Here is a 23,664-nt window from a genome sequence, read left to right on the forward strand (position 1 = left end):
GACCAGGCAGGTCACAGGTCAGCACAACAGCAGCAGTCCAAGGTGGTTTCCTGGTGAGTCCATTCATCAGCGTTCTGTGTCCAGTTTCAAGTTCCAAGAATGTTCAAATTGTGGGGGAAATTCCCCTGTACTTATAGTCAGTTCTTACAGTGTTTTTCAATGGTAGGGAGAGGAGGTTCAAGCCAGTTACAACTGGTTTTGGGAGTGCCCCTCTCTCCTTTCAGTACAGGCTCCAAACATCAGTGGGGGGTTAAACACCCTACTGTGTGACGCCAGGGCACAGTCTTTACAAATGCAGGTGTGCCCCGCCTCTCCCTTCTCTCAGCCCAGGAAGGCTTTACAATATGTAGATGCACCTCTGTGTCACCTCCACCCTCCCTGTGTTCAGGCTGTCTGAAAAGTATGCACAAAGCCCCAACTGTCAGTCTGCCCAGACGTTGATTGGAAACAAGCTGAAAAACACCAAAGTCATAAGCACAGATAAATGTGCACTTTCTAGAAGTAGCATTTCTGTGATAGTAATAAAAAATACACCTACACTAGTAAGCAGCATTTCTTACCACTGTCACAACCATACCAAACATGCCTACGCTACCCCTTATAAATCAGACAATACCCCTTACACTTAAGGCAGGGCATTTCCAATGCAATCCTATGAGAGGGCAGCACTCACAGCAGTGAGACACCATGTTAGTCTGTTTGTCCCTACCAGGACAGACCACGCAACATGGCACATGTCCTGCCTTCTACATACATGGCACCCTGCCCAAAGGGCTAGCTAGGGCGTACCTTAGGGGTGACTTACATGTAGTAAAAGGGGAGTTCTGGGCCTGGCACGTAAATTTAGATGCCAGGTCCCTGTGGCAGGAAACTGCGCACACAGGCTCTGCGCTAGCAGGCCTTAGATAGGTTTGATAGGCTACTTCAGTGGGTGGCGCAACTCGCGCTGCAGGCCCACTAGTAACCTTTAATTTACAGGCCCTGGGTATAGGGATACCACTTTACAAAGGACTTATAGGTAAATTAAATATGCCAATCAGGTATAATCCAATCATACCAAATTTGTAAGAGAGAGCACATGCACTTTAGCACTGGTTAGCAGTGAAAAAGTGCTCAGAGTCAAAACGTCAGCCAACAAAGGTCAGAAAAATAAGGAGGCAAAAGCAAAAAGTCTGGGGAATGACCCTGTAAAAGGGCCAGGTCCAACACAAACCTACTACAATAGTTTCATCTAAAAGGAGAGTTCTATCTAACGTCCACCTGCGCTGCACCTTATTCCCTCTGAGCTTGAAACTCACACTCACTGCTGAGTGATCTGATAGGTACACTCCAACATGGGAAATCTTTTTGACACTCTCAACTTCCCAACCACCAACACATAACCAATCCTAGATTGATGTTTATACTTCCTATTATTATATGTGTACCCCCCCGCCTTCATCCCATCATCTCCCTCCAAATATCGTGCAACCCAAAGTGGGACATCATATTAATCACCTGAGATCGCATCTTCTCGTTCATTTTTGACCTACTCACTTTTGACCTATCTAAATCATAGTTGAATACTATATTAAAGTCTCCTGCCCAAATTGTGGGGTCTGTAAATTGTAGCAAGTGATTAAACAAATCTCGCCGGGGCTGAACATCGTCCCTGTTTGGACCATAATAACCCACTAATATGAACACCTGATTAAAGGCCCGCAGCTTCCCTATCACCCACCTACCTGCTTTATCCTCTGGTCCTCCCTGGAAAGAAATTTCTGGGTGATTTTTGACTAATATAGCCACCCCTTTACTACCCCCAGTCTGTGTAGAGCTTAAAGTATGTTGGATCCATCGATGTGGCTTAAACAACTTAATACACTTCTCACCAGATAGATGTGTTTCATGCAAAATGATCACCATAGCTTGGGCATCCCTACAATACTGCATTAATCTCTTCTGCCTGCCCCTTACCCTTAGGTCATTAACATTCCAAGATAAAAGCCTCAATTCGTTACCCTTCATTTTCATTTCTAGCGCACACATAGACTGTCGACCATCCCTTGAGGTTGACGAAGATCTTCAATTGCATCACATACATATAACTCACCCCTTTATGATTGAGAGGGAATGAAGACAGGGATGCCCGTTATCCCCCTATTATTTAACTTATATATAGAACCTCTGACTTGTAACATTAGAAGCGAGTTGATGATACTCCCATTTCAATGTGGGATTTGGCCTAAGAAAGCAGCCCTATATGCAGACGGCTTGATGGTTTATACAAGTAATTTAAAGCAATCCTTGCCGGTTCTGGATGATTTGATAATGGAATTTGGGAGGATAGCGGGGTATGAGGTGAACAAAGATAGAACGGAAGTTATGTCTTGGAATATGACTGAGCATATGCCTGAGGGGAGCATTAAGATTAGCAGAGAGTTGAAATATCTGGGCATTACAATAACACATGAGGTGTGGAAGATCGCAGAAAGAAATCTTGATAGAGATATGATTGAGTCCAGTAAGCAAATGAAGAGTTAGGGCTAATTTACCCCGGATTATTCCAGTAAGGACCAATTTGGTTAAATTGATGATTCTTCCAAAAATGCTTTTTATTTTTAATGCGCTTCCTTTGAGATTTGATAAAGAAAGGTTGAATAAATTCCAAGGTAAGATTAGTAGTTTTATATGGGGAAATAGGGGAGCATTTATAGCATGGAAGAAGTTAAGGAGGAGGAAAGAGAAGGGTTGACTAGCACTACCGGACTTCCAACTCTATGTTTGGGCAACCTTTATTCAAAGTATGAAGAGGGCTTTTGGTGGGTCCACAACCTTGGAACTGGGGGTGATTCTGGAAGTTATGATGAAATGTGAGAAGGTTGTGGAGGGGGCTTTTTTGTACAAATTTGGAGATCCAAACTTTTTTAAGAAAGTGAGGCTCAGAGTATTGTTTGATACAGCAAAAGTTTGGTACGAGGTAAGGAAAGGCACAAATTTACTGTATTATAGTAAACATGTCCTATATGAAACTCACCAGGTTCGCCAGAATGGACCAAGGATGTTTTAGTTGTTTCTCTGAGAGAGGCCGGGTTTTTGCAATGGGGCCAATTGTGTACAGTTGAGGGTTTGGTTTCCTATGAAGATCTTGTAAGAGACACAGGAGGAAGCTTTTCTAAATTTAAATATCTCCAAATAAGGAGTTGGGTGAAAGAGAGCAGAGGGGGAGTAGGTGGCTCTAATGCGGTTGAAAGACTACTTCAGAAAGGCGATATGAACAAAAAAGAACTATCGAGTTGGTATTGGACACTCTTGGATACGATAGATGGAGAATTTCTTATGCCGGAGGACATCTGGAAAGATCATCTCCCGGGAATACAGAAAACAGAGTTATGGCAAGTATCTATAGCTTTGGTGTATTCCACAGTCAAACCAGCGTGTTTAAAAAGGAATAATCTGTTTTCAATCTATAGTGTGTTTTGGGCCCCTGGAAAGTTAACAAGAGTGAAGTCCGTTACTAAGGTTAGTTGTCAGAAATGTGGTCTGGAATCTGCAGATGATTTGCACATGTTCGTGGAATGTCCTCGTCTAAGCCGGTTTTGGACAGAGGTTGGTGACTGTATTAATAAGATACTATCCATTAAGTATAAGATAACTCCCTCTCTGATTTTTTTGGGTTGTATACAGGGAGAGAGAGTTAAAAAGGACAGTGACAAGTTGCTGTTTTATATGATACTGCTGGCTAGAAGAGAGATATGTAGGAAATGGACCAGCCATACTCCCCCAATGTTTGTGGAATGGAAAGACTCCTTAATGTATAATTTAATGTGTGACACTAAGGGGAAGGGGTGTAGTGGGAAGAGGTCTGAGTTTTGGGGCCCACTAATCGACTGGATTGCAGGGAAATAATGCCTGTCCGATGATTATACATGTTTGAGTCTAAAGGAACAAGGTGCCATAGTGTTCCAGAAGGTTAACCCAGCCCTAAGACATGGACTGCCCTTGATCTGATCTGATAGTCCCATATGGCGAATGAACTGGAAGGAATGTATTCCTGGAGGTTCATTTGATGAACGTTTCAGACTGTGGGGTTAAGTAATGAGGACAAAAAATAAATAAAGACAGAACCGGTTAATGCAGTCATGCCCACCCCATCCCCAAGAAAACCCCCAGTGAAAGGACCATCACCAAAGTCATGTGGATACTGCAGTGGCCTCACACACCGCCCCGCGGACTGTCCTGCGAAAGGAAAGAGATGTGCAGCTTGTGGCAAGTACAACCACTGCGCAAAAGTATGCCGCTTCAGCAAGAAGGGGCCAACAAGCCACCATCAATACCCTAGCAGACCCTCAGAGTGATATGGACGATGACAAAGAGGCAGAATACACAGTTCACGCTGTGTTCACTGTGGGGACAGCAACACCAAATCAGCACCATCTCCCCCAATGTCAAGTACGTGTGGGTACCCAGAAGTACTTGCCATAGTAGACAGTGGTGCCTCCATCAACCTACTATCCAGGGAGATGTACCTGAAGCTGCAACCACCACCGACTCCCCAAAAAACACTGATCAAATTCTTTGCATATGGACAACACCAATCTCTGGCCATTCAAGGAAAGTTCCACACACCCATCACCCATCAGACAGAGTCCTGCAGCTCGGCTGTCTATGTCATGGAAGAGGGCCACAGAATATTGCTAGGATGCTGGACAGATGAAGCCTTAAGGATTGTCACCTTCGCTGTTGGTGTCCACCAGAAAGGAGTGACCCACACTAGACGGATTTCCTGAGGTGTTCAAAGGGATTGGATGCATAAAGGGAAAATAAATCACATTCCACATCGACCCAGTGGTGAAGCCGGTAGCCCTGAGACACCGAAGAATCACATTCCACTTGAGGCCTCGAGTAGAAAGTGCACTGGCAAAGCTGAAAGCGGAAGGAATAATCGAAAGGGTATCATGGACCACCCCTGATTGTAGTAACTCAAAAAACATAGCAACCGGGGAAGGTACGCATATGCGTGGACCTGAGGCTGCCCAACGTCGCCATAAAAGGAGAACGCCATCTCACCCCCATCATGGATGATCTACTATCGGAATTGAGTGGAGCGTGCTGGTTCTTCAAGGTCTACCTGCGATCAGGATACCACCAGCTTACCTTTAGCGGAGGAGTCGCTGTACATAACCACTTTTCCCATCTATGTCAGCCTTTGGCGATATCGCAGGCTCAACTAAGGCATCTACAGTGCCACAGACGTCTTCCAAAATGCCATACCAGAAATTCTAGGGGGCCTCCAGGGTGCAATAAATGTCAGCAATTACATTCTGATCCATGCGAAGTCCATCCCAGAACACAACAGCAGACTCAGAGGTGTGCTCCAAAGAATCAAAAACACTGGACTCACCCTCCACCAGGACAAGTGTGAATTCCTAACCCAAAGGATCTGTTTTTTTGGATACACCTTGTCTTCAGAAGGAATAGCCCCTGACCCCGAAAAAGTCAGCAACTTTAAAGAAGCTTCATCCCCTACCACCATATGAGAAGTCTGCAGCTTTTTAGGAATGGTGAATTACTGTGGCAGATTGATCCCCGACCTGACCACTCTGACACAACCCCTTTGGGAACTGATGAAATCCTCCATGCCCTGGCACTGGGTGGAGACCCAAGAGTGAGCGTTTCAAGTGATCAAAGCAGCCTTATCAGGCAACACCACTTTCATGTACTGTGATTCACAGAAATAAACCACTATCGCCGTCGATGCAGGGCCAAAAGGACTGGGGCAGTCTTGGTGCAGCAACACGAAGGAGGAGACTGGGCCCTGGTGGCCTTCACGAGCCGATCCCTCACAGTCACGGAACAGCGATACTCGGAGATAGAAAAGGAGGCCATCGCCATCCACTGGAGTGTCGGCACTTCCATCTGTATGTTTATGGCCGGCCATTTGCGGTCACTACCGACCACAAACCCCTCATTCCATAGTTTCGAGGGACTGCATTGAAGCCACCCCCAAGAATAGAAAAATGGATGCTGCAACTGCAGGAGTGTGACTGTTAGGTGAAGTACCGAACATGGTCCACCAACCCTGCCGATTACCTGTCCAGATACCCTAGGGCAGCCACTCCAGGTGAAGAAGACAAAGCAAAGAAGACGGAAGAGTATGTCCAGTAAGTGGTAGACAGGTCCTGACCTTTGCCTATCTCCACTGACCAAATCCAATGAACCACTGCCCAAGATGACTGTCTAGAGCAGGCCCTGGAAGTGGTGAAGAACAATCAGTGGCACCAGTTTAAAGATAGGTGGGCCCAGAAAACACCAGAGGCAGGGTGCATCATAGATAGCCTCTACTATGTCCACCAAGAACTAGTCGTTGATCTGGAGAGATGACTGCTTCGGGGACATAGACTGATTATTCCAGCCAGCCTCCACGGTCAGGTCATTCAACTTGTACATGCCGACGACCAAGGCATTGTTAAGACCAAGAGTCTGCTGTGTGCTACAGTCTTGTTTCCGCTCACGGATGTGCAGGTAGCCTTGGTGAGGTCATGCCCCTGTTGTCAGGCCACCGGTGCCTGTCCTGTTCCTGCCCTATGATAACTGAAAAGGGGCCGCAGCAAACCTGGGTGTGTGCCAGTATGAATTTTGTCAGCCTAACTGATGGAAAGTACACCATGATAGTCATCAATGACTGTTCCAAATACCCAGAAGTCAAAATTATATCATTGCAAGGGGCTCACAAAGTGCTTCCCAAGCTGGAAAAGAAAATGGCCACACATTGACTGCTCAGAGAACTAAGAACCAACAACGGCCCACCATTTCAAAGCCATGAGATGGCTGAGTACCTAAAGTCCTGGAACATCACGCACCGAAGAACCACCCCAAGACGGCTGCAAGCCAACATGGAAGTCGAACAATTTATGAGACTGCTAAACAAGGTAATCCAAATCGCTCATGCCAACCAGCAACCCTACGACTGGGCCATCTATACTTTCTTGAGAGAATGCCAACGGACACCTCATTCCACCCCTGGACAAGCCACCGGACACCTTCTAATGGGCAGGGTGGTGCAAGACTCTATTCCTCCTCATCCTGGGTGGATGTAGCCTTAGTAGACAACCAGAGAGTCCTTCCCAAATGCTGACAATCCAATGCCTGGGCCAGACAATGTCACGGAGCAAGACATTCCAAGCTCCATTTGGGGAACAAGTGCTCCTCAAAGACCGATGTCTGGGGAGCAAGTTTCTGCTACTATTTGAGAGGACCCCATGGACAATCACACACCTACATGGCACCAGGGTGCCTTCGTGGCACGAAGATGAGGTGGTCTCCAGAAATGTTTCACACTTTAAGAAGTTCTATACGTCAGTGTTCCCTTGCACAGGAACTGAACGGGAGGAACTTGACAGAGAAGACGGAGACCATGTCTCAATAGCAGGATCCCTACCTGACAGTGGGTCGAGTGGGAGAAAAGTCATCCCCACGGCAGTCCAGCAGCGAGAGAGATGGAAGCGGCCCCTACCAGGGGAAAGGAGCAAACTGACCAATACAATCTGCGGGCTAATCCCGTCCCTTTTACTTGGCTAAGGAACCACATAATGTATCAGTGACTTCCCCTGGAATAGATCATGGGGAGAAGTTTGTTCTTGAAAATGTTCTGAATGGTTGTAATTTTTCTGAAGCAAGGAAGGAAGGAAGGAATGTAATGTCTCCCTTGTGAGGTAACGAGTGCGCGAGGGGAGGATGGGGGCAGCCCGCCTCACCTGTAGCAGAGTCCCCGTGTATTAAGGATATAAAGGCGAGATCTGAAGGGGTGGGGTCTGTAACGACCTACGACTCAGACCTCGAAACAGTCTTGAACGCACCGTGTCTTGTGACTGTTTGGGCCACGGCCCATCGCTGCCTGCAACGCGTGCCGACAGAGTAGGTGCTGGCGGACTCCGAGAGTGTTGAAAGCCCCCCGCACAACACAACAGCCGTTAGGCCATAACCTCTCCCCTAACAACAACAAAACTGTCATCATCTCTATGTCGACAGCTTTCTGTGGAAAACGTTGTACCGGAGGCAAAGCAAGTGAGGAGGGATTTGGTGGGCCATCAGTCCAAAGTGACACCAACGTCTGACCACAGCATGCACCTTTACTCAGAGAGCTATAACTACACCATACGCTGTTTGAACTAAGCCCAGGGCTGAACGCCCATGCCAAATACAAAACACAGTGTAGAAATCGAGTGACTTATAAATTCAACCCTGTACTCTGAGTGGGAAAACATTTGGCATTCGATACACAATTTTGTTTTACAAGTGAGATTTCAGTGTTGGTTGTACTTTACACTGAACTCATAATAATTCGCAGGGCTTGAACAGAATGAGGCGTCACGTGCTAACACCCTTCGAACGGAGCGCTCGTACCTAATTCAGTACTCACCCTCCGGTTGATGTTGGCACAGTCTGGTTTCTAGGCAACATATGACGCTACGGGACGGAACACACGTCTGTGCGTCCCAAGCCTCGTTTTGAGAAAGTAGGGACACTGACGGAATGGTGTTGTTAAAGTAGAATATGCTTACGTCGAGAGGCTCTGCGCAAGTCCACATAGAACATACACATGCCCCAATCGGTGTACACTGGCATCGGTACAGTTTTGGAATGGAGTGTAAAATGTTGTTTTCAGCAACAAATGTCAAACGTAGGAATAGGAAATCTGAATATGATGGCTTCATACTATAAATTTGTCCTAAAAAATAAAAGGTTGTTTGTGAGTTTCCTAATGTTCACAGGAAGTTAATGAGTTCACTAACGATGACAAGTTGGCACCACTTGCGCGTCACGATCTACGCATAGGCGCTCTAGTGTTTCTGAGGTGATGGAGTGTGACGCCTGCGCAATGAGTTCTTTGAAGTGCAGCGCGGCGGTTTCGTCTCCTGCGTCTTGCTGTTTTAACCTGCGAGCGGACAACTCTAAACGATTAGTCGTTATCGGTAAGAAGAGAAGATCCAGAGTGCGTAATTCCCTTGGATAGTTTAAGTAGACGACTCATACCCCGTGTTTCAACCTAGTACACGCATATCACGTTATGAAGAAAATGATAATTTGCATAACATGTTCTTCTCAGGATTCGCTGGGACTCCTGCCACTTTTCCCTGGGTGTTTCATGATGGCAGTCATAAGTGCTAACTTGAATTCGAGAGCCCTGTGTCTGACGGAGGTGACTGGCATACATGGATGTGTGAAACTCTAAGCTCTTCTTGGTTAAACGTGCTTTAAAGTGGTTAGCGCTGCTGATTAAGTGCCGTCGCAGGCGGACATTTGTTTACAATCTGCTAATTTTGTAGAGGCCCCTTCAATTATAATAGTAAGATTCTGGTTTTCATAGTTTGGGTGAAGAGAATTAACATATGCAGGAGCAGAGGCAGACTAGAGCCCCTGCCGACATGCCTAAATTAAAAAGTGCCATGGCAAGGTGTACCTTATTTGTCTGGTCCCGTCAGCAATGAGACGCTTTTGTGTAGCACAACTAAAGCGGCCACTTGGCTGATAGAACTAGGTTTATCAGTCACATGCCAGGTATATGGTGCTCTCCTGCTGAGGACGAGTTATTTAGTTTGTCGTTTTAGAAAACGCCGCTAGTTGTTTTTTGGATGCTTCAGAGCATCGGACGTCGATGTGGCACAACAGTGTAGATTGTCAGGAATTTGGGAGGCTAAACTCTGATCTTGTATGGTAAGAATTTATCCCGCAGTTCTTCATTTGCTATCCATTTTCCGCATTGTCTTAGACAGTGAGTTTGACAAGTTTTCTTTTTAGATAATTTTTGAACCACGTGTAGTTTGATTTGGTTCCCAGCTTTAGATACACAAAGAGGATGTTCTCCTTCATCCAGACAAAGACATGATCCAGGCATGAGGTAAAGTTTGCCTGATTCTGAGGTCTGTTTTCCAGCCTTAAGTGAATTTGAGTTTGTAGTATATTTTGACGTTCATGTGGTATTGCTCGATAAGCTGAGCCAGGGAGTATATGTAGACGATGTTTCCAGTATGTCACATGAAATTGTTTGTAAGGATAACTCTGATCCTAACAGAATAACCTTTTTTTGGCTGTAGTTTGCGAAAATCATTTGTGTTCATGCTTGTCCAAATTTGACCACGCATTGTTTTACCTTTTCCGCTAGGCAGCAGAAGGGTCAAGATCTATAAGACTAATTTCTTGTCTCTATTCTTGGAGAGGGGGAGCTCCTCTTTGATGTAGGGCAAGTTGGAGTCTGTGCCACTTAAAGGTGGGAATCCTTGCCGGTGGATATGGTGCATATAGTTCAGATTCACTTGTTTTCTATGTTGTCTTGTAAGATCTCAGCTGGGGCGTGACTGTCAGCATAACTCTTGTAAGAAGTAGAAGTTTGGATGGGGCTGGCAGGAGAGTCCCACACAGCAGGAGATTGAGGACATTGATATTTTGAAAATAAGCACACACAGCTGATTCAGTGTTTGTCCACTTCCCACATGCAAATGATGGAACACTCCCGTAAGATTGCGCATTGAGCAAAATGTGCACTGGCAACGTCCAACTATTGGTAAAGGCAAGGCCTCTGGCTTGCATATTTCTCTGTAGCACACACATTAGGCACATGATGGTGCATTTGGTCCAGTAGAAAATGGCTACAGGCCATTAAACTCACAACATATTGTTCTCTGTGGTAGTGTTTATATCCACCGTATGCTTTTGCCATGTACAGATCACGTTAGTGCGGACAACTGTAGCTGCCTGTAGCCAGACACTACAACAGGCAGAAAGCATGGAGTCTAGTGACCAGTATGTCATTGTACGGGGATTTAACTGCATATTTTTTGTAATTGGCAATCCCAGTTTATACCTTTCAGCAGAAAAATGCACACTGTCACATTGCAAAATTCTAGGTAAAGCGGAACTCGCTGCATCTGCAGTTGACCCTCGTTTACCATATCCCTCCATAACCTATGTTGTCTGCGCTTATGGTGATTTTAACTGGCATTTGCAAACAGCCCTTATCTCAGTTGTAACTAAGTTACCGGAACTGGTAGAGAAATGTTGTTGATTGTCTCTTTAGATTACTCCTTTTTATTACTGGGGACCAGAAGTGTCTTCGCCCACTGGGACTGAGCAAATTAACATAAATTACATTTTTTTTTTTTTTTTTTTTAAGACTCGGTGATTTCTACAAACACCTTTTTTGTTCATCACAAGTTTGTAGTGCTAAGTTTGCAACTGTATTTACTGTAGGTATTGCGTGTTATTTATTTTGAATTGAGGGTTTTAGTGAAACAGTTGCTTTCCTTTCTTTTTGAGCCTTATTAAAAAAAAAGCTACAACAAACCATTATTTGATTTAAGCCATCTCTTCCACTTTTGTGCACCAATTGAGGTAAACCTACCCTTATTTGAGGATTAATAAACAGGATGGGTTTCTTTCTGTCTGCGAATACAAAACGCTTTTAGTTGTCCAATGTTTTTCACATTCTTATCTGAGACATCAGCTATCATGGCCCTCTAATATTGCTTATACTAGACAGCTGAAGCTCTCTTGTTCGGCCTAGGATTTGCCGCTGCAGACCACAAGCAGGGAGAAAGATGGCCTTTCACCACTAAACCTTGCTTAGTGCCACAAAGGACCAGGGCAATGTGTAAAAAAATAAATAAAAAAAAACTCAAATTCGAAAGAAACAGCTTGTAAATGTGAGTGGATAAGTGCTTTTTAGGTCTCACCTAGAAAATGCATGTGTTCTCTCTTCTAGACTTTTTGTTTTCTATCACTACACTTAAAGACCACCCATTAATCAACACTGGTTGGCTTCATGGTCACTCTAATTTTCTTGCTTTGTTTGGCCAATTGCTGTAGGCTTCCTTCCTCTTTGTGTTTGTTCCTCTCCTTTTACTTGTGTCTTTACACTCATCATTTTGTAGGTGATACTTTTTCTTTTGATTTAAGCATCTATCAGTGTGTCTTTTTCAGCCAGCTCTCTCGTGTAGTTCTCTACCATCTGTGTTTTTCGCCAGTCCATCTGCACGCCTCAACCTTCCCTCCATTTGTTGAATGTGTTGCCTTGCCTCCACCGCCCACCCATGTTCAGTTATTGATATAGCTGTTGACATTTTTGGCAAACTAGATATCTAAGACACAGTGACGTGAAGGAGTTTCCCAAGATTACATATTATGGTCTGGAAAAAGTAGGACTAATCAATGTTATTCTCTTCTTCACATGTATATTTTATATTCAGGGTTTGTTTGAAGCAGGCTTCTCAAACTACCTGTAGTTCGCAATCTCTCTGTAAGTAGCTCTTCTGTGAGCAGCCCAGCTTAATTTAAAACTTTTTACTTTATTAAATCTATATATGAAAACAATTGGAAAGCACTTGTTCAAGACCAAACTTTGTGTATTTTCATAACTCCTAAGTGGATGTTTGGAGGAAAATGGTAGCATTTTTAAAATATATTAAAAGCTCATATTTGTGGGAAAAATTGTGACTCACTGGGGAGACATATTACAAATATATTACCTTGGTGTCAGGGGCATTGCAACTATGACCTTCATGTGTTACTCACGTATAAGCATTCTAAATTGTTAAAGCTTTTTTTTGCAGTACTCCTTGACAGCCCTGCCTGATGTGCAGGAGTGATCACTGTTGGTAATAAGGCATTTGGTAGGCATTAAGGTAATCTTGCCTAACGTGGTCATGATTACAACACTTATAATATTAGTAGCTCGCAGTCATACTTATTGAACATAAGTAGTTCTCATAATAGAAACGGCTAGAGACCCCTGCTTTAAAGTAGTGTTTTTGGAAATCAACAGAATGCCTTAGAAGTGTCCTTTGCTTTAGCAACTCTCAAGACACTTCATAGGGCACTAAAGGAAGATAGAAAGCCTTGTCCTAATTAAAACACTGCCATTTCTTACATGAGTGCTTGCTTACTGGAAACACTACCATGATAAAAACTTTGGCCTAAAAGAGTTCCTGCAGAGTCCTGATGCGGAGAGGGACATTTCATTTTCGGAGTCTGTTAAAATCACAAGGATGGTACCGTCGGATGTTAGATTGGAGTGGCATGTGGTAGATTAGACTGAAGTAGAATGGGGTAGATTGAGTAGTGTGCAATGGAAAGGGGTAGATTGAGTGGGGTAAATTGGGGTAAAGTGGGGAAGATTAAATTTGGGCAGAGTGGAACTGGATAGAGTGGAGTGTGATAAACTGGGGAAGAGTGAAGTGGGGTAGACTTGAGTGTAGTAGATTGGGGTGGATTAGAGTAGGGTGAATTGGAATGATCGGGAGAGATTGGAGTGAGGTAGATTGAATAGGTATGACTGCAGTGGCGTAGATTGGGGTGGTGTAGATTGGAGTTAGGGTACATTGGGTTAGATCGGAGTGGGGTAGATTGTGGGATGAATGGGGTAGAATAGAAGGGAGAGGAGTTGGATAGAGTGCAGTGGAGTTTCAAGCAAAGTGGGGTAGATTGGAGTGGATTCAGGTATATTGGCGTGAAGTTGATTGGACTGAGGTACATCGGTTTGGAGTGGAGTAATGTAGACTGGGATAGATAGGAGCACAGATTGGGGTAGCTTGAGTGGTGTGCAGTGGATTGGGGTGGAATGAAGTAGATTGGAGTGGGCAGGGGTTGACTGGGTTACATTGATTGGAGTGGCTTAGTGTGGAGTACGCATGGTGTGATAGCTCACTGTCATTACAGAAACGCATTTCTATTGAAATGACCAATACATATTGCACCGAAATACGGTTTTGCTGCACATAAACGATAATGTGGGCCAGTGTCATCACCTAGTGTATTGGGTTTTTATCACATTCATATATTTGTTTCCACCACACTTCAGAATTGCAAAGAAAAAGTGCTTCATTTGTGATAATTTTGATATACTGATATATTCTGAAACATCATTACAGATCATGTTTTTTGTTGCGTGCTAGAAAAGAGCAGCATCCCTTCTCGTCTTACATGGGTACTCAGCAAGATTGTCACATAAATTCTCTCACTTTGAAGTCAGAAAAATAATAAACACCATACTCCCTGGAAGAGAGAGCCTGGCATTTTACCTCTCTTTGAATGCACAGCAAATGTGAAAAGATAACAAGATTTAAAGGCCTGTTTACAGAAAGTGGTAGAATACGGTAAACACGATTTAGGCACCGAGAATGCTGTGAAAAGAGACCTGAAACAGGCTGGCCTTCAAAAATGACTCGAGCAGGAAACAAAAGTGAACATCTTGACCTAAAATTTAAGTTTAGAGGACTTACTACATAAGAAGAATAAACACAGGAAGAGTAGGTCGAAATCTGATACGGAGTATCAAGATAGAAACTGTTATTCTCCTCACAACAGAACAGTGCCAGGAGTGTCCACATGAATGACTCCCATTCCAAAATGGCAGAGTGCGCATTGCATAAAACAAATCTGAATTCAATGCTGTAAAGCATTTGTAGGACTATTTTGGCACAAGACAGGTTTTTGCAAGAGCCCGTAGAGCATGGAGGGAGAGATACAGTGCTTTGGCTCACTTCCTTGACTAAGGTCTTGCTTAATAACCCTGCAAAATATTGCGCTGTCTAGGCTTCAAAACGTTAAATATAAAGCACACTGTTTGTGCTAATACATTCTGACACAACCTCAGCCTCGTCTTCCCGTTCAAAAGCAACTGATGTTTAAGTAAGAAAGGCCCCTTAAACCCACGATTGTTTGATTGTAATGCAGTTCCTTTGAAAAATACAATATGTGGAGATTACATTTTAAGTCCAATAGAATTGACTTTGATAAAAACTCAGTTGTTTTGTACTGCACCTATACATTCTGTGAATGTTGTGATATAATGTCAATATAATGCAATGTCTTTTATTTCTACATGTTTTCGAATACTTAGGTAGAGTGTGTGTAGTGTTCGAAGAGGGAGTAGTTGGAAGGTAGCTGTTTAAGGAACATCAGGATTCATGTGTGAGCCTAGGGCTGTAATAAATACTACTTTTCTTCGTGCACAGTTAGATTCCTGCATTCATTCGATACATGTAGCAACTAGATATCACCATGTACTCTTACTATTTACATGTTGATAAACCCTGTCCCGAATGTTCTCATTTTATTGAGATTAGTGGTAATGCAATCAATCTGTTAAAACACTAACCTATCTTTAATGGACAGCCATTGTGAGGACTTCTCAGCTGGACTTACTCACTTCTCCAAAAGTTGCAAACATTACGACAAACAAGACCTTGTCATGTCAGAGTTTAAGCTTTTTATAAACCCTCAAACCCCCATTTAGAATCGACCCTTATTTCTCTATCAGTGTAATCTCATGGCCGGTGGATGAGGTTTCTAGGCAGTCCACGTCTCTTCAACATTGATGCTCATATGAGACGAGCGGTGAATAAAGCAAAGGGCTGTCAAGTCTGCTCTTTAAAGACTGAAATGTCGATGTCTTTCTCGCTGACCGTGTGCAGGGGATTTTCGCAGTTGTGTAGAGATGTGTTTAGCACAGTTTACCTATTGCAAATGTTAGTAACAAGTTTATCAAAGTAGAAATATACTCTTAATTAGTTTGCTTCCCTTTTCTCCAAATCGGATACCTAATTGTGGTTGACCTACCAGAGTCCGTGTTGAAAGAGCAGCAGCCGGACAGAGCTCACATACTTTGCATATAGTCCTATTCCCAGTCAGCTGCTCCCTTCAGCACAAATGTCCTTTGGGAGCGAAGACAGTAGTTCTGCAGCAGCGCATTCCATTCCAGCATGCTAGTGTCATATTTACATATAGCAATGGCAGCTCCCTTTTGCAGACGTACAGAAAATGGAGAGGAAGGATGCAGTAATCTCTTTTGTCACCTATGTGACTCTTTTACGATACACCATTTTAATACTCTTGAACGCCTAGTAGTTGCTGTTGCACTATATGGAAAATCCTAAAAAGTAAACGGCGTTTCCAATGAAAAGACATGACGGACGTGAGTAACTTAATTCGTTTCTAAAACCGCAAGGTTGTCCGTTCAACCATGTTTCTTTGAAGGAGAAGTAAAATAAATAATGATATAAACATTAGTTAACTGTCTGTAGCAGAGAGTACCCCCCTGCCTCCCGGAAACTACTCCTTCCCCTGCTTTGCTTTTTATGTCAACTTGTTGTTAATGCAGAAGTGCTGCAGATGTGATGCAGAAATGCTGGGGCAGAGTCAGTCGTTTGCCATTTCAGATGCTTGGTTGGCACGTGACTAATTCAGCCTCAGCCACCCCGCCTTTTAGATATGATCCTGATGTGTGACTACAAATCAGATACTAGTCTGACATTTGCTGAATCTGAACTAGCCCTTCTAGCCTTTGAGAGAGAGGGAGACACAGACAGACTTCCAAGATAGTTTGCATACAAAGGACTTGGAGCCTGCCCATTACTTACCATTAGTTGGTTTCATTATCACTTACATTTGCTGGCTCCAGGTTGGTCAACGTATGCAGGTTTTCACTTTCTCTTTGTTCGATTCTCCTTTTTGTGAAGCATGGATCTAGAACTGATTGCTGTTTCTTGATTCGCGTCCTTTTGCTTCTCGCACTCGGATTGAGGCACTTTTTTCCTTCTTCCCCTTTCTTGTTGATTGTTCACTATCCCCACACCTGCATCTTTGCTGGCCCATTGTTGATTGCTCGTTTTCTTTGTCCCTTTGCCAGCCTTGTTCTCCATAGTCATTGCTTGCTCTGTCATGTTGCGAGACCCTTCTCCTCTCAAATCGGTGCTTGCCCATCGTTTATGCTCGCCTCGTGTCACTTCCTGCATCGTTGATTTCCTGTTGTTGTGTGCACCGTTCTTGTTGTTTGCCCTGTGACATCCACCACCACCCCTCTTGTCCCTGTCCTACCTCAGAAAAAAATATATCGAGAAAGCCAAAAAGCTTTTGCATATGTGAGAGCTATTTGGCTCTATCGGTGTGTTTTTAGGCATGTTGTACTGCAGCACAGTTGAACGTTTTTTTTTCTTTTTGTAAAAAGCTCTAAGATGTAGCCAGCTCATCATAGTATTTTATTTTTCAACTTTCAACCATGCTACACATAGCCGTCCTGCTGTACAGCATGGCTTAAAACCCAAATGGGCAATGCCAATAGATCTCGCATTAGCAAGACCCATTGGCTTTGACAATGCTTGTTTATTTTTAATTCCTTGGTTATTCACTAATTTTATGAAACGGCTGGTTTAAGAATGCCAAAATTAATTTCTATTAGTATTCTGGTTACTTTACTCACCTGTTAGGTTCAGTAAAGAGGCCGACCATCAATACATCTTCTTGACTTTGTGAATTGGTGAGGACCAAATACATTTCAAGACTTGTAGAGGACCTGTAAACGTTTTTGGGATGATAATTTATGCTCCAGTCGTACATATGCACACCACACTAGTTGGAAGGTCGGAGCTTTTCTAAATTCAATTTAAGCCACACATCGTCTATAGTATATTCTGTTTGATGCACCTGCAGTGCTCCCATTAATCAATTTAAGGATACTAATTTAATGTTTTACCTCTAATTTCAAATTCCTTGACACTTACAGTAAATTTAGCCACTTTATTTATATACACTGTATTAATCTGTTAATATTAGTTGATTTTCTAAGCAGTTAAGGACCACCTGAGGAGACTTCGCGGACCGCCAGGGGTCCCCGGACTGCAGTTTAGGAACCACTGTTTTAGTCAATACAATGTTTTTAATGAGGGCAAAGTTCAAAATGCTTTAGAGCAGCAGTTCTTAATGTTTTGACTTGTGTGGTACCCCCCCCCCCCCCCCCCCGAGTTGCTACTGGTAGCCAGGAGCCATCATAAACCATTTCTGCTATTTAAACCCACAAACATTACACAAAAATACTAAATAAGTATTCTTCAAACAAAATACACACATTATGAAATATTTTATTTAACCAGCAAAATTTGAATTTTAATGGTTTGGAGCTTTTTAAAATGTGTTTTTATTTCTAAGAGATGAAGCAATATAATAGATTTTGTTGTCTTTTAAAACAATTTTTTTTTATCCGTGCTCTTTTTGTCGGCGCATACCATCACTTCAGTCGAGTCCACCAATCTTCCATACTAGAGTGTTTGTTGTACCTGCACTGCTTCCGCGAATCAAACTAAGTATACCAAGTTAATTTGTATCCCCTACTTTTAAATTTATTCACATTTACAGACCATTTAAAAAAAAAACAGTTTTGCTTTTTTGTGTGTGCATAATTTATTAATCTGCTAGCATTATATAATTTTCGAAATAATCGCAGACAGTCTGAGTAAGCGTTGTGATCCCTAGGTTAAGAGCTGCAGTTTTGAAGGGTTCTGAGAGGGAAAAAAAAGAAGAAAAAAATATATATACACATTCATGTATTTACCTGGAGTATAAGGTAGTACCAGCGAAGGTTGTTAAAGCTGATTTTGGAAGAGTTTTAGTTTGGTGACAAATGGAGCCTATTCAGCAGTGTACGTTACAATGTTTGGATTCTCCTCTGGCACAATGGTTCCCTATACCAAAAGTACTGGATTCCAGCTCAGTATCCCATTTCTCATCCTTACTGTCTTGGTCCTTGGATGCTGTACGAGTGGTTTGTGTGGGCTGGCCATGTCATTGAGCATAGGGATTCCCTACACCCCCTCAGTCAGGATCTCTTAATAAACACCCACATTTCCCTCCCTTCCTGTTAAACTCCTGTAATCCAAGCCTGATTCAACTATTTAATGTGGGGATCTCTAATGCTGAGGACCATCCTTTACAGGTTTGTGCACAAATTTATGGGTGTCAACACTGTTGTCCCAGCTCCACCTGGTGGAGCCCAGCATTAATCTGTATATGCTGAATTCTGCTGTTAATGCCCCCTCCACTGCTTTGCCTAATTGTAAGGTGTATTTCTGGTACAACTGTGTTTTCTAAATGCCTCTGTTTCATAGACCGATTTGAAACTGCCTTTTCTTTTCAGGAGTAGAAGATGGCTGAACGACCTGAAGATCTGAACTTGCCGAATGCTGTCATTACAAGGATCATTAAAGAAGCTGTGAGTATTAGCAATGCAGTTGGTTTGCCTGCTTCAGTGTAACTCTCCAATTCTGAACCCTAGTCCATAATTTTGAAATCTGAGCCTAATATACTAATTACTAGTGTCCCTCCCCACTTTTCACCAAACATTTGAGCCTTCTTGGTACCATTTTCGATTTTTCCCACTTAGTACCCATTTTATCCTCGCTACATCTGATCAGATGTTATTTAGTCTGATTTTATTGGCTGTCTGATGAAAACATATGTAATTGGCGAGGTGTGGTTTATGTCGCACTTTAATGACTTTGCCCCTTCCCCGCCTTTCACTGTTTGTAAAAAGTACAAGTTGAAAACCGGTCACTAATTTTGTTGGTTCTGTACTTCTGCTCAAACATGTTCCATAAAACAGAAGAGGGCACATGGAAAAGTATTATGAATTTGCACAGTGACTCATATAATATTTATGATGTGAGAATAAAATGGAGAATACGACTGTAATACTGTTTTCCTAAGTATATTCCCAAGCGTACACAAGGTATGAAAGCATTCTGTAATAAGAAACAGTGCCTGAAAGGAATGGCACCTCAGCCTCAATGAAGCAGGTAGCAGGTGGACGCAGAAGATACATTTCTCATAAGTTTCTTGGTTAGGTTGAACAGGAATTGTCGAGGAGCTGGAATATGAACACGTTTTAAATTGAAGTACTAAAAATTTAAAAGAGAGACCCAAGACACAGAATGTGACTGTAAGCAAGCAAGATGAGGAGTTGCTAGGAGTAGTGTTTGTAACGCAAATAGGACTTACAGCAGATTGACGAATAGAATAGAATGGGAAGGAAGGAAGGAGGTCATATCTGTGAAGACTATAGAGAGATTAGCGATAATGTAAAGAATGAATGATTAGACAAGGAGTTTCCCTGGGTAGAACGAAAGAATGGATAAGGTACCCACCATGCCCACAATGCTGGCCATTGTATCATGGAGGTGATTCTTGGACTGCTGTTGACATCCAAGGGCTAATGATGCCTACTCCTGCGTACTGCTTGCACTGGCTTAATGGTAATTCTTTAGATATTTGCGGACATTATTGTGATAATAATGCTCGATCATGGTGTAAACTTGCACTGTTCTTTGCATCTTAATAACCTGGGTACTTTTGCAAGTGCCCTGGACAGTAGGGTTGGTGAAACCGGTTGAAACTCATTTACCATCGGTCTCTGCGCACTCCTATTCAGACATGCACTTACCTACATACATCTTTAAACTCCTTTACCTCATAATTAGCCATGAGTTCTGTCACTCGTTCATCCAGACTCGCTATTTCTTAAAACAATTTATTGGAATTATCACTCAAGTGACTATGGATTGCGTTTAATCCACGTGCTCATACACAAACTCGTCAATCAGCGAAGAGCCAATTTCACTTAACAATTAGCCAAACCTTTTACATTTGCCTGAACTTATTTTATTCTTTAATTGGACTGCATGCAAGAGAGTTAGAATGCTGAAAAGAGGTGCATTGTGACAGTATTTGTCTGCATGGTGGCAGTGGGTGTGGTCGTTGAGTCGGAATGTGGAATCTGTTGGATTTTGGCAGTAGCGCACGAGGGGCAAGTGGCTTGGTTGTGTCGACTGTTCATGAAGCGGTGGTCCCAATGCCTCACGAACAGGTATTATTTCTCACTGCATTAGTGAGGTGTGTGTTGTGTTTGGGCGTGTGACTGGCTTTTGCAAATGCTGGAATATTGCACAGATTCATTAAGGTGTAGATCTCTGAAATATTGTAGAGATGTGAATTTAATCTGTAAGGATGAGTAAGACATTTATTTGATATGGAGAGTGATGAATATTGCACAGATAAGTTTTATTAGGGCGAGTGTTGTACCCGCAGAACGATGGATTTGCATATGTCCTAATGCAGCATGGAAGTGTAATCCTACAGTGTGGTAGTGCTGCTTGCGTTTTATTCTTGGAGCAGTGCACAAGTGCAGAAGAATCTTGTACGATCTGGTAATTCATCACAGTAAGTGGGGATTGGGTTTTTGACAAAGATGTGCATTAATTTCCTATGAATCATTGTAACATATTTTTTTGGAGTGTGACAGAGGTAAGCATGAGGAGTGGCCCAAACCTGTACGGAAGGGTATATTGTACTTTAGCACTCTCTGGGAACGGATTTATGTTCGATCAGTACCTTAAGCTTTTCATCATCTTTATTGAGCATCACATTTTTTCCGACGCTCAGGCTTTTTTTTTTCTATGGATATTGAATGTACACAAACTACCAAACTATTGATAAACCCAGAACTGGTTTCAGCTATTTTTTTTTGTTTTTTTGCAGCAAATTGTTTTAATTTTATTACAAATATCCAGCTTTAGCAACAATCGTCAGTTACGTATCATAATGTACTTTAGAGCAACGCAACTGGATCTTACAGAACTGGCTGGGCGCTATATATTTGCCAAAATGAAAACTCTGCCAATGGTCCTGTATGTGGAATAAATATAGAGGGTTTTATATCCAACTCTCTAGAATACTGACAAGGTTTGAATTCCTGCGCTTCATGGTTTGTGGTGACTGGAATCCTGTTATGTATCCACTCCTCGATAAGACAGGCCCTGCAGATTGAGGGAATGACATTAATAGGGCAGTTCTCTGTACCTTTAGTACTGACCTTAGCCTTCTTGATGTCTGTAGTTTCTTAAAGCCTTGTCACCAAGAATATACTTTTATATCTTACCCCATTGTACAGAATCCCGATAGATTACTTTTTGATGCCCCATTCTCTGCTGACTGAGCAGAACGTATTGCAGACCGTAACCCGGTTCAATAGGGTTTAGAGCTAGGACATGGATCCTTCTCGCTTTAAGTTTGCAAGCCACCAAATATAAGAACCCAGAGGATAAAGAGAAGCCTATTTCACCTATCAGAACTATAAAATCAGAAAATAAATACCTGTCTGTCCCAGCTCAACTCCTTTGGGCTGTTACAAATCTCAGCTTTAAGCACACTTGCAGCTTCTCTCCGGTTAGTCTGAGGGAAAGGTCTTCTGAAGGATTGCAGTGCTGGGTCGGACTGTCATCTCAGGGCCCCGCAATCCAACTTAAGTGGATGCCTCAGTTTCCTCCTGCCCAGTTACATAGGCCAATATGGCCTTAATAATACTGCAGCATTCTAACACGAAGCACCAACATACACCTTTTTAATGGTTAACATACCCTGTGTGAGAAAGTACTTCTTTTGACATGTTTAGCCCCCCACTTTTTTTGCCTAGTATCTGATGTGGTTTAAAAGTTGTTAGTACCCAGGGCCCTTGCTATCCAGCTTCCCTGGGCCGATCTCTTTCCTTGTGATACATTGACAACACCTTTAGCTGCCACTATAAGTCCCTAGTAAATGGTGCTTAGATACCCAGGGCGCGGGATACTAAGGGTTAGGCCCCTGAGGGCAGCAGCACAGATTTTACCCCCCTGGGGGACCAAGCATCCAAGTACACCCAGCACTGCCATTTTAGGCTTAGTGTCCTGGTGCAATCCTAAAATAAAAATCTGACGTGGCACACAGCCTGTGTGACCTGTCCCCTATACACTGCATGCGATACAGGTAAGTCACCCGTCTGGCTGGCCTTTCAGCTCTAAGGCAGGGTGCACTATACTGCATGTGTGAGCATAGATGCATGAGCAGTCTGTCCCTATTATGTCCCAGCCAAACCTGAGACATAGTAAGTGTACAGAGCAGCCATTTTAAATGCTTTTGCTGGACACTGGTCAGTAGGAGTTTCCCAGCTACATGATGGGCACTCTGAACCCTGGGTTGTTTGGTATCAAACAACTCAGAACAGTAAATCCAAACTGGTAGCAGCATTGGACTTTTTGCAAAATGTATCCAGCGGTCACCTCAGAGGTGACTCCTGCAAAAGCTAACTAACCCTTGGCATGGTTGCTGGCCGTTCACAACCAGCCTGCCACCAATAGACACGATTCTGGAACCCTGGGGTGAGAGCCTTTGCTCTCTGGGACCAGAAAACAAAGCCCTTCCTGAGCAGCGGTGTTACACTTCCTCCCCCAGGAATGTGCACAGCCCTGCATGCAAGCCTTAAAGGCCTTTCTGTCCTTGAAACTTGACCCTCAGCCCTGCTGCTAGCAGCAAATGGCTACCCCCGTTTCAAACCCCCACTTTTGGTGGGAGCAACAATGGGAAAATGCACAAAGGACAGGAGGAATGGCCACCACCAGCCTGCACCACCAGTAAGGTGTTGTATGCGCGGTGACTCCTCCATTTCATTTTCTTCCATCTTCTATTGTAAGAAAATAGCCAATCGGATAAGACAGTGACCTGCCTACAGGACGTAGTCACATAGTGGTTGTAGCCACCTTAAGGTAGATGACTGTTAGAAATGGGGTCTTTAGTTGGCAGTCAGTTTACACCCTGTGCAACTAGGGACCCTCACTCTAGTCAGAGCAGGGGGGATACCCAGCCTGGATAACCCCTGCTCACCCCCTTGGTAGCTTGGCACAAGCAAAATGAGATCTGGAGTGCAGCGTCACTGGTGTCGGTTCTTGAGGTCAATGCAAGGGAGGTCGGGCCTGTGAAGTCACACGTGTTGCAGATCGAACTCCAGACTGATGACAAAGTCAGGAGCGCTGGTGGTGCCCACAGGTCACG

General features: G+C 43.3%; 2 protein-coding genes across 4 annotated transcripts in view; one reads left to right on the plus strand and one right to left on the minus strand.

Moving 5' to 3' along the window:
• C6H9orf43 (chromosome 6 C9orf43 homolog) overlaps positions 1-8,446 on the minus strand; it is a 175,917-nt gene extending 167,471 nt beyond the window's left edge. The window contains exon 1 of the mRNA XM_069241269.1: positions 8,402-8,446. The gene's annotated coding sequence lies outside the window, so the exon portion shown is untranslated. The remainder of the gene's footprint in view (positions 1-8,401) is intronic.
• Positions 8,447-8,859: 413 nt separating this feature from the next.
• The window catches only part of POLE3 (DNA polymerase epsilon 3, accessory subunit), a 40,823-nt gene continuing 26,018 nt past the window's right edge, over positions 8,860-23,664 (plus strand). The window contains exons 1-2 of one of the 3 annotated variants that reach the window (XM_069241270.1): positions 8,860-8,954; positions 18,944-19,018. In XM_069241270.1, the coding sequence (XP_069097371.1) occupies positions 18,953-19,018 (66 nt within the window). In that variant the 5' untranslated portion in view covers positions 8,860-8,954; positions 18,944-18,952. Of the gene's footprint in view, positions 8,975-9,096; positions 9,182-18,943; positions 19,019-23,664 lie in introns of those variants that run through there. The other 2 variants (XM_069241271.1, XM_069241272.1) reach the window with 2 other exon arrangements.

The sequence above is a fragment of the Pleurodeles waltl genome, chromosome 6, assembly GCF_031143425.1.
Source record: "Pleurodeles waltl isolate 20211129_DDA chromosome 6, aPleWal1.hap1.20221129, whole genome shotgun sequence".
NCBI lineage: Eukaryota > Metazoa > Chordata > Amphibia > Caudata > Salamandridae > Pleurodeles > Pleurodeles waltl.